Consider the following 12,176-nt stretch of genomic DNA (forward strand, 5'->3'; position numbering starts at 1 on the left):
CATTAATAACCAAACTGTAGACTTTAGTCTAATTCCACTACTTGATGCACTAGTAAGCTTTTCTATTCTCAATTCCTTTTGAGTTTCCCTCATTGCATTCATGGCTTCTTTCAAGTCTTCTCCAATCTGTGATGATTCCTCAGTTTTTCCTCATCTTTTAGGACAATGCCATGATTCTGTGTCCATCTCAGTGTTTGATACCCAGGGTTTATAATAAGGATGTCCAGTTAAACACCATGTTTACCTGGGCTACTTGGTTGAAGAGGTGCATGCAAGGCTGCTCTGATATAAAATTTACCTTTCTGTGTATAACTAATAACTATATAGGAAAAGCTACTTTGAGGATATAGGAAAAAAACCGAGAAGTGTTTAGTGGTAGGTCTGCGTACAGTGCAACACAAGGCGACTTATGGCCTCGATCTCATGAGCAAATGTCCATGAAGCTGTTCTACTTAAAACTTGAAATGTAAAACTATAATAAGCTTGGTTATTCTTCCTTGGCCTAATAATTATATGAATCCTGACTTGAAAATTCCTTCAGTCTAGGGCTATAGCTCACTGGCAGAGTGTTCACTTAACTTGCCCAAGACCTTTAGTTTGATTTTACACACACACACACACACACACACACACACACACACACACACACACACACTCCATTTTTTAAAATACTTCTGCTTCTAAAAACAAACACTGCAAAAAACAACCCCAAATACTGAAGATATATTCCCGTTCAGGAAAGGGAAAACTTAGTTACACTTCCGTGAGAAAATTAATTGGCTAATATTTGCAGAACATTGTGAATAATACCCCATATAAAGTGATAATATTTGCATAACACAATAGGTTTTGCCTTTCTAAACTAAATAAATCAATTTCCTTTATACTTTGAGCCTTTGAAATAAGACACAGGTGCATGATTTCACAGAGGTTGAAGAGGAAGATGTTTTGGTAGGTTAGATGGTCAGAGAAAGAACAGGAAGGATGACCAAACTTCAATTGACGTTGCAACACACATGGATTGATGCAAAGTTCAGTAGGCTGACTCAAGAGGAGAAGGCCTATCAGATAGAGGAAATGGTTTATAAGGGCTGGGTGCTGGTGGCTCATACCTAGCTACTCAGGAGGCTGACATCTGAGGATCATGGTTGAAGCCAGAAGGGCAGACAAATCTGAGCCTCTTATCTTTAAGTAACCAGTAAAAAAAAAAAAAACAGGAAGAGGAAGTGTGGCTCAAGAGGTAGAGTGTAAATACTGAGCAGAAAAGACAAAGTGAGAGTTTGAGGTCCTGCGTTCAAGCCCCAGTATCACAACAACAACAGAATCCATGAAGGAGCAAAGAAAAGGGCAGAGGTTGTATCAAAGAGTACAAACCCCCTATGTTTACCTTTAGATCTTCAGAGACATGCTTAGTACATAAATATTCCATATACATTTGTTGAAGGAAGAACAGACGTCCTGGTTTAGGGGACTAATCTCAGATTTCTATAAAGTGATACAAAATTGGCAGCTTCACTTTTTTTTTTGGTCAGTCCTGGGGCTTGAACTCAGGGCCTAGGTACCGTCCCTGAGCTTCTTTTTGCTCAAGGCAAGAGCTCTATCACTTGAGCCACAGTGCTACTTCCTGCTTCTTCTGTTTGTGTGGTGCTGAGGAATCAAACCCAGAGCTTCATGCATGCTAGGCAAGCACTCTACCACTGAGCCACATTCCCAGCGACTCTGTAAGAGTTTTATGTATGACACACAGAAAAAGCTACAAATAGAATTTATCAGTAATACAATAGCTCGCACTGGGAAAGGAAGAGTTTAGAAATATGAAGGAAATCCAGGGTTAACTTTCCAGTTCCCAAAAGATGTCATTTCCTCACATATTCCCATTGGTCATATTTCTTTTTCTTTCTTTTTTCTTTTTTTTTCCAATTTCCCTTTTAAAAACATAGCAGGCCATGCTCCTGTGCTTCCCAATCCTGTTGTCTTGGCAAAGAAACTGCTACTGTAATATACCCTCCCTCTAGCACACCTCAAGAGTTCCAGCCAGAACATGAATGAACAGATGTCAAACGAGCTAGGGACTTCAATTCCTAACACTGACTGGGTCAAAGGAGAATGAGTTTGCATTAAAACCTGAGGAACACTAGATTAGGTATAAAGGCATTTTTTTGTTTCTGAATAGCCTAAGCTCATAGTGCAAAAATGGTCAGTACTCAGTGAAAATGAATTCTGCCTGCATGCATGCACAGCTTCCGAGACTAGAAATGAAATATATTTTCTCTTTGTCTAACTGATGATTCATGGAGCAACCTTAATAGCTTTTCCCCAAGGATGACACATTCTGAATAGTAACACCATTAAAGAGCATTATTAGTGTCCAGAAAACATATAATTCATTTAGACCGAATTCTATAAAGCTAAAACTCCAATTTGAGGCAACCCAAATGTAAATGTTGATATGTTAATTGCATTCAATACTCATCGTTTTCTCCAACCCTTGTTTGTTCTCTTTCAGAATACAGAGCGTCGTTTACGCACAGTACAAGTCCAATTAAAAATAAAGAACCAAGCCCCCACTAATTGTATTGCTAAAGTTAGGAATATCTTAAATTGAAAAGGTAAATTAAAGAAAAATAAGCTGTGGCTGAATAATGTTAAAGGCCAATTTCTGCAAGGCAAAACTTTTGTTGAAAGGCATCTTGATATAGAAGAAAGGATGACCTGAGAAATTAAGAAATCGGTTCACCAAAGATAATGATTGCTTAATAAATATTGCTGGATGATCTGAGGTTCCTGGAGGCTGTTTGGAGACTGCAGGTCAGACAAGTAAAGCTAACCACTGGGGAATTCAGTATTAGAAATCATGTCTCCATATGCAAATCTGTCTCTGAAAGGGTTTTTCAGAATAATGCAACACACCTCTATTTGGAATCTTTGTATTTGCATATAACCATGTGCTAAAACCCCTAGGAAATGAAGACAGCATTCTTGCAAAGTTTGTCTTTAGATAACACAACAAAAAAGGTAAGATGCATTTCTTTTTTCTCTATATAAAGCACGCATGCAGAAATTACTCAAATTTTAAATGAGTCTTTAAGATCAAATATATTTTTAACTCCACAGAAGTAAAACAAAACTCAAAGGTATGTTAGCTCTGTTTCTCAAACCCCACTGTAAGCATTAATACCCACTAGCAAATACATTTTATAAGAAGTAACACTTCCATAATTAAGCTCCTAGTACTTTTTTTTGCCAGCCCTGGGGTTTGAACTCAGGGCTTGGGCACTGTTCCTGAGCTGCTTCTGCTCAAGGCTAGTCACTTGAGCCACAGAGCTACTTTGGCTTTTTCTGCTTACGTACTGAGGAATCAAAACCCAGGGCTCCATACATGCTATCAAGCACTCTACCATTAAGCCATATTCCTAGCCCTGCTCCTAGTACTTTTTATGGCATACACACATGTGATACATATTGTTTAACAAGGGAGGAAGGAAGGAAGGCAGCAACATATGATTTCTCCCATGTTCTTACATCTGTCTTCCTTTTTCAATTCCAAGCCAAGTAAGTACCTAATACTATCTCAGGGAGAGAATTCTAGAACAGCTTCCCCTCAATGCCAGTACTCATCTGCAACCTCAGACACTATGTAATTTCATACCTAGAGATAATCAATACTATTTTTCTACACATTCTTCCCATTTGCATAGATCTATTTTCTACACTAAATTGGAAAATCTGTCCAAGTAAGAACTATGATATTTTCTTTAACACAGTGCTTTCTTGGAGATTTGGATGTTTAACAGGTATCTGTTGATCCATTAGTTCATTCAAAACATGATATTTAATGAATGCTTGCTCTGTGCCAGGTAAAATTTTAGATGTTAGGAGAATCTGTATGAAACAAAACACAAAAAAATAACTCTGTCTGCACTAAGTCCGCTAGTCAGATTGATGACGTGTTATGACAAAATACTTGGCTAAAATTACTGAAGGGAGGACAGACTTATTTTAGCTCACAGTTTCAGAGGATTCAGTCCTTCACAACAGCAAGGGCATAGTCAAGCAGAGTAGCTCACCTCATGGGGGCCAGGAAGCAGAAAGACAATGACTGTGTTAGCAAGTTTTCTCTCCCCTTTTTATTCCATGTAAAACCTCATCTATAGGATATTCAGGTCATGTTATCTCCTGCTTAGTTAGTTATATTTAGGGCAGGACTTCTCCTGCTTAGTTAACCATACATAGAATCACCCTTATAGTCACACCTAGGTGTGTGCTTTACTAATCTCTCAGTCCAGTCAGGTAGACAGTCAAGACAAACTATCACATAAAGCTTATGGCCAGTAAACAAATATGAATTATGAAGGATGTGAGAGGTAATAAGGAATATAGATAAAAGCAAAGGAGCCTACGGGAGGAGGATGCATCAGTTTTTTAAAAGCAGTCAGGGTAGGTAATAGTTAAGCAAAAACAGGAAACAAGTGAAGACAGGAGCAGTAAGATTACCTGCAGGAAAATATGCCCTTGCTTATTCAAGTAACAAGAATGGTACTGTGGCTGGAGTCAAGCAAATATAGGGAGGGAAGTGAAAGAAGCTATGGAGGACTTCACTATTTACTTTATGCAACATGGGAGGTTATCAGAGGACTCTGAGTAGAATAATAACACAATATACTTTGCATGCTTAACAGGCTCAGTGAATTGGAAAAAGACTTGATCAAGGAAAAGGTAGTACTAAAGATTCCCATTTAGGGGATTAAAGTAGTTTAAGATCTGACAGTGGTTTGGATGAAGGTGGCTGTGGGGACAGTGTTAAGAAGTAGTTAGATGTTAGATTCTAAAGACAGACTAAACATCAATTGCTGAGACACTGGATGTGGTTTGGGGAAGAAAATGAAAAGTCACAAAAGATGAATATTTTGGCCAAAATAGTTGAAAGGTAGGGTTGCCACTGACTGAGATTGGGAAAACTTTGAGAAAAGAGATGTTTCTGGAATGTTACATTGGAGACCTCCATCAAGTTGGCAAATAGATGGATGATGGGGACAGCCAATGAGTGAGACGGGCTAGAAATTTCAGAGTAAAATTATTAACTTCAGTAACTCTATTAGTAACTGTAGGTATAAATGTTTCCATTCATCATCTAGCTTGAAGTAATCTAGTGGAGGACGGGAGAGGGGAGGATCTTATCTCTTTTTTTTTTTTTTTGTCGGTCGTGGGGCTTGAACTCTGGGCTTGGGCGCTGTCCCTCAGCTCTTCAGCTCAAGGCGAGCGCTCTACCACTTGAGCCACAGCGCCACTTCCGGTTTTTTTTCTGGTGGTTTATTGGAGATAGGAGTCTCACGGTCTCTCCTGCCCGGGCTGGCTTTGAACCGCGATCCTCAGATCTCAGCCTCCTGAGTAGCTAGGATTACAGGCGTGAGCCACCAGCGCCCGGCTCTTATCTCTTTTTATTGTCTTTTTAAAATTATATTTTTATTATTTTTAAGTAGTTGTACATAGGAGTTATCATTCAACAAATCAGCTTATAAGTCTAGTGCATATTGATTGATATCACTTTTTTCATCATTCGCCCTTAAGGATCTTATCTCTTTAAAAAAATTTTTTTATTGTGAAAATACTGTACAGAGGGGTTACAATTACATGGGCAAGATAATGAGTACATTTCTTATCAAGCATTGTAGCCTCCTCCTTTGTTTCCCCTTCCCATCCCATCCTCCTCCCCCCTCCCCCCACCCAACCCTCCTCCCCCCCCCCCCCACCAAAGTTGTAAAGTTCGTTTTTGACATATGCCTTGTATGTCTCATTGCTGCAATGGGAGGATCTTATCTCTTAAATGCATACTGGAAACTTGTGTTTTCCAGAAATCAGTGAAGTACTTTTTTTCTTAAGTTTTTACTGAAGAGCCCTAATTTTAAAATTATAGTGCTGAGTCTTGGTGTTCAGTCAATACTATGTGGAAAATGAACTATACAACTTAATGAGCAGGGACAGAAGGGGGAAAGTGAAGGAAAGGGTGACATTATCTAAAGAATAAAGTACTCATTACTTGACTTATGAAACAGTAACCCCTCTGACACCTTAATAATAAGTACAGTAAAATTATCTTAAAATAAGTGTTTACAGTATATATATGCATATATATACACACACACACAACTTTCATGTAACTATAAGTTCATGCTACAGTTCCAGAAAGCATGGTCATACTGTTTGTCAAAGAACAAAGAACAATTTCTCCTCATAGATCAACTGACGTTGTGTGCCACCTCCCCCTTCCCCCAGCAAAAAATCACTGTTTCTGACAAAAACTATTTTGATGTATTCTTATTTTAACATTAGATGTGGTGCGACCACATGGGGTATCAAATCTAGCCAAACAATTCAGACAAACATCTAAACTACTAGGAGCCAGTGGCTCATGCCTGTCATCCTAGCTCCTCAGGGCACTGAGATCTGAGACATCATGATTTGAAGCCACCCTGGACAGGAAAGTTCCGGAGACTCTTATCTCTGATTAAACATCAAAAAGCCTAAAGGGAAGTGTGGCTCAAATGGTAGAGTACCAGCCTTGAACAACAACAAAAAAGAAAAGAAAAGCTCAGGGGTGGCACCTCGACCCTGAATTCAAGAACCAGAACTGGCACTCACACATTTCAAAAAACAAAATACAAAAAACAAAACTGTGTAGTGTGTAATGATTACATTCAACACTCTAACAGGTAGTTACTCAACTTTCCAGTGTCTGCTTAGTTCAAATGGAGTTTTGAAAGCAATTTCTAGGTTCAAATAAGAGCTGTCCTTTAGATTACATTTGTCTTTCCATTAAGTTTGCTAAATAAACAAGAATTAATAAAGAAAACCAAGAGCCATGTCCACTAGGAAATGTAATTCACGTTAGCACTTCCCTTGTATGTAATTAATTGGAGTGGGGCGGGGGCGGGGAGGGGTGCATTGGAAACATCAGAGGATAAACATCTCACAAGTTTTCGTATAGAAATTGTACTCTGCGGCGCTCTGGCGATAACAAGTAGACATTCTCCTGCACGCGTTCTTCTTCTCATTTTGCCAAGCACTGCTGCGGGAAAGTTTACAAACATCCCAGCTTAGGCGCGGGGGATCTGCCTTTCCCCAGCCTCTGATCCTTTGCCCCTGCAGCGATCCCCCGAAACTGCTCAAGCAGGGACCGGGTCGGGAGGAACCGCGGAGTCCGGGAGGCGCTCACTCACCCAGGCCGCGCCAGCCCAGCTCGCCGTCGCAGCTGTCCAGGACCCCGCACAGCTGGCTCAGCAGCACCGGCGGCAGGTCGAAGAGGAGCGTGTGCGCCGACAGCGCGGGCGCACCGCGGGTCCCGCCGCGCCCGGCCATGGCCAGGCACCCCCTGGGATGCAGGATGCTGAGCCCAGGCTCCTCCAGTACCAGGGCCGCGCGCGCGGGACGGCGTTACACAACCGCGGAAATCCTCCAGCCACCACCACTGCCAAGACCTCAGAGAGCGCCGCGCCCCGAGCCTTGGAAGGGGCGGTCCTCTCGTGACGCAGGCCGCCGCTCCCCCGGAGTTGTGCCCAGGGACCTCTGGCCTGGCTCTGCCTTCCTCCTTGGCTGGAAGCTCCCCTGGAAGCTCCCCTGCAGGCCCCTTGAGCTGAGGACGTGACTGAAGAGGGCAGCCAAAGAATGAAAAAGGCCTGGACAGCGATCTTGGCGCGCCTGCCATCACCTCTGCCTGCCCCGGGGTGAGCTGTCTTCTGGGCTGCTTTGAATATGAGATCATCATTGATTTCATGAAGTCTTGGGTGACTCAAAGCACCTAACTACTCAGAGGGTTGAGATTTGAAAATCACGCTTGGTTTGTAGCTAGCCTGGGCAGGAAAGGTCCGGAGACTCTCATCTCCAATTAACCACCACAATGCCCGAGATGGGATTGTGGCTCAAGTGGTGGCGTGCCAACCTTGAGCAAAAAACTGTCTGAGGAACACCATCCAGGGCCCTGTGTTTAAGCCCCATACAGGCAAGAAAGAAAGAAAAAATGGATGTCATTTTATTTTGTCAAGAAAGAGATGCAAGGGGAGGCACAGGAATGGAGATTCGAAGGGTAAACGAATGCAGTCATGGTACTGGCTGGACACTACGTTGAAAATGAACTACAGAACTTGTGGATGAAGGTGGGAGGGGAAATCTGTGAGAGTGAGGGAAGGGATGACATTGCCCAAAAAGAAATGTACTCTTTATGTGACTTATGGAACTGTAACCTTTCCGTACATCACCTTTATAAAAACAATTTTAAAAAAAAACTTAAAAAAAGAGACAGGTTCACTGAGTAACACAGAAACACAGGAAAAAAATAAAGAAGAAAATAACTATTCATTCTTCTCTCACCCAACCACTCCCTTCTCACTCAACCACTCCCAACCTTTTGGCACAGGTTTGTCCCAACACTTCTGGAATTTAACTGGTTTAAAATGTGCCTACATGGGGTGTCTGCTGGTAAATATGGATGTAGACACCAACGACAGGAAAGGATCAAATCAGGAAAATTGTGTTTCCTTCCTTCTGAGAGTAGTTCCTCCTCCCAGAGCGACTCAATTTCACCACACTCGCTTCTCCTTGCCCTACCCTGGTGAAACTTCCACCTTGTGCTTCCCTGATGAAACTTCCACCACATTTTCCTTCCTCAAAGTGCTTTGCAGAATCTTCTTGTTGCTTTTAACATGGGGTTTAAGAAAAATGGACTGTTGATTTGAAATATTCCATTATAATATACTGTACTATACCACCATAAGCATGGCAAAAAAAAAAAGATAGAGATACTTCAGAAATGGTGACAAAAATGGCAGTCTACATCCTGGAAGTATAGACATGAGGTATCACCTGAAAAAATGCATCAGTTGAAACATTTCAGGTCTTTGTGTTTGGGATTAGCTCCCCTAGAGCTCAACCATAGTGGTATGTGTGCATTTAGCATACAAACCTGAAATTCCAGAGGTTGAATTCCATTAAAACTTAACTGAAAATTGGTAAAGCTTATACTGTTTGGGCAAAAGTTTTGATAGTTCTTCATTCAGATGATTGAGCTTTTGCTGTAAAACTATATTCATACACAGTTCTCTATGTCTTTTTTCCATGGTCTGGAGTTCATTTCAATAAATACTATTTCATATGATCAGGGGCACATAGTTATTGGCCCTTTGTGTTTTCCTCCTTTCCCTCCAAGAGTATCTTCCCTTGGTTTCACTGTGTGTTCATGTTTAGAGTCCTGTATAATATCTCACATTCCAGTGCATTTTAGGTCTAGCTTCCACAGATGAGAGAAAACGTGTTATTTGTCTTTCTGAGTGTGGCTTACTTCACTTAACATGATTTGTTCTAGGTCCATCCATTTTCCTGTAAATGACATAATATTCTTTCTCATAGCTGTGTAAAAATCCATTGGGTATAGGTACCGTATTTTTTTACTCATTCATCTATTGTAGAGCATCTAGGCTGTTTCCATACATTCCCTATGTTTTTAAGGAGCCATTTGACTATGCTGAGTACCACAGGAAAGAAAATACATTTAAGGACAGTATTGGGTGGGTTTTGAATTTCTAGAACAAGGGAGGCTCACATAAAAATAGAGATGAACTAGGACTCCCCTATCAGTAAGTATGTCATTCTGTCCCTGTGACAGATGATCTGACATAATCAATTTAAAAGGAAGATGTATTTTGGCTCATGACTTAAGTGGGTTCAGCTCATAGTTGCTTGTCCCCAATGCTTTTGGCCCATGACAAGGCAGTACACTGTAGTGGGAATGTGTGGCAGAGGTGACAGCTAGAAAGGAAGGCCCCCATTTAACCTGGATTACTTCCTTAGAGGCTCCATTTCTAAATACAGCCAATGACACTGTGCTAAGGACTAGAGCTCCAACATGTAAATATGGGCTGGGCAACATCTAACTATGGACAGCACAAGAGAATAAACATTCAGTCTACAACAAAGCTTCTGCCTGCAAGTTTAGGAAATTCTGTTATACCATTAAGTTTCCAAACATACACCCTAACAGGGGTTGGTAATTACTTATTCATGTCCTATAGTTCTTCATAATGCTGTAGTTCCTCATTTTCTCTTGTATTGAGTTTATTCTATGTTTCTGAAATTCTGAAATCTTTCTTTTCTTTCTCTCTCTCTTTTCTCTTTTTTCTCCTCTCTCTCTCTCTCTCTCTCTCTCTCTCTCTCTCTCTCTCTCTCTCTCTCTCTCCCCCTCCGTCCCTCCCTCCCTCCCTTCTGTGTGTGGTACATGGTCTGAATTCAGGGTTCCATGCTTGCCAGGCTGGTACTATACCACTTGAACCATACATCCAGCCTTTTTTTCCCTTTTTTTTTTCCAGTCATGTGGCCTGAACTCTGAGCCTAGGCACTGTCCCTCAGCTCTTCAGCTCAAGGCTAGTGCTCTACCACTTGAGCCACAGCACCACTTCCAGCTTTTCCTGCTTATGTGGTGCTGAGGAATCAAACCCAGGGCCTCATGCATGCAAGGCAAAGGACTCTACCACTGAGCCACCTTCCCAGCCCCTCATTGGTTATTTTTGAGACAGAGTCTTGCTTACCATCTGGGTGCACTCCAGAGCCTTCAGCCTACATTAGTTTTCTCATCCTTAGTGAGATGACAAGTCATGTGCTACCATTGAGACAGTTTCCCAAAACTTTTCTGCCCTTGAGCTAAAATCCTTGAAGTATAATCTCAGCCTCTCAGAAGGATTACAGAAGGGAGATACCAGCATCCAGCTAGTTCTTAAATAGGGTCACACATTTATGCCTTTGCTAGCCTGGGTTTCTATCTTCCTAACTTATGCTTCATGTATAGCAAAAAAAACATGCATATACTACACACAGCTTTTAATTGGTTGAGATTTAATTGGATTGATTTTGCCTGGGATGGTCTCAAAAATGATAATCCTCACAAACTCAACCTTTGAAGTAACTAGGACTATAGGCATGACCACCATGACTGGTTCATTATTCTGAAATTATGAAAGAAAATTAAAAGCTTTAATTAATTTGGTTCTTTGATAATGAAGGCAATAGCAATTTTGTATATGAAAAGATTTAGCATATTTATGTTTGAAAACCTAAACAAGCCTTTTGTCAGGGCTTCTCTTCACAATCCTATAGGATTAGGTATTAGGAAAAAAAACACTAAAATTTTATTTTATTAATTTTACTTTATTATTTCACATTTTATTTTTTGTTTAATTTTATTTTCTGGTGCTGAGGACTGAACTCCAGACCTTGCACTTGCTAGGCAAGTACCCTTCCACTGAACTAAATCCCTAACCCCTCAAATTTACTTTAGATTAATTATTTTTATTTACACACTACTTTTCTTGAGATTGCAGTTTAAAAAGAAATAGAAGGACAGTAGGACTTGAAGTTATTGGATTTGAAGTTAAATCTCAAGGTAACTTATCTAAATCAAGGGGAAGCAGAATATTTTCTTAATTAAAACATTTTTAATTTAGGCTTAAAACACAAAATAGCACACAAACTCTAAATATAAACATTTTGTAAAATTGTCACAAAGTGAATACATGCACTCAGGAAACAAAACATTACCAGAATCTCATTTTAAAAAATAGTTCTGAGTTTGAATTCAGGACCCTGTGTTTGCCTGGCAGGTGATTTACTGATTGGAGCTACACCCCCAGTCCTTTTTACTCTGCTTTTCAGATAAGATTTCCCTATATACCTATATTAACCTTTACTGCAATCTTATTTATGTTTTCTGCCTAGGGAGATGACAGATGTGTGCCACCACACCCAACTCTAAAAGTCTGTACTATTTCCTCTGTTATTATTTGTATCTCCTCCCCAGAGAAGAATAACTTCCTCATATCTAAAATATTAGATTAATTTGTATTTGATTTCAATTTTACCATTGTATTGCATGGAATATATTATTTAAATTTTCTTTCTTTTGTTCAGCATGGCTTGTGAGTTTTCCATGCTAGGTTCAATAGTTATTTGTTTTTATTCACTGTATAAAGCATACAAGTATATGAACACACCACAGTTTATTTGTCCATTGTTTTCTTAGTGGCCTGGTTTTTTTCTAGCTTTGGTAAGTAATGCTACTATATGTACTATTGAATGTAACTTCTGTAAGCATATATACATGTATTTCTGTAGGGTATATATTTTACCTAGGAGTG

General features: G+C 40.3%; 1 protein-coding gene across 1 annotated transcript in view; it reads right to left on the reverse strand.

The window, feature by feature from the left end:
• Positions 1–7,571, reverse strand: part of Irak3 (interleukin 1 receptor associated kinase 3) — a 33,690-nt gene extending 26,119 nt beyond the window's left edge. The window contains exon 1 of the mRNA XM_042699152.1: positions 7,218–7,571. Within this exon, the coding sequence (XP_042555086.1) occupies positions 7,218–7,356 (139 nt within the window). The 5' untranslated portion in view covers positions 7,357–7,571. The remainder of the gene's footprint in view (positions 1–7,217) is intronic.
• Between the last annotated feature and the right edge of the window lie 4,605 nt (positions 7,572–12,176).

The sequence above is a fragment of the Dipodomys spectabilis genome, unplaced genomic scaffold (assembly GCF_019054845.1).
Source record: "Dipodomys spectabilis isolate Male_0828 unplaced genomic scaffold, ASM1905484v1 ptg000234l, whole genome shotgun sequence".
Lineage (NCBI taxonomy): Eukaryota > Metazoa > Chordata > Mammalia > Rodentia > Heteromyidae > Dipodomys > Dipodomys spectabilis.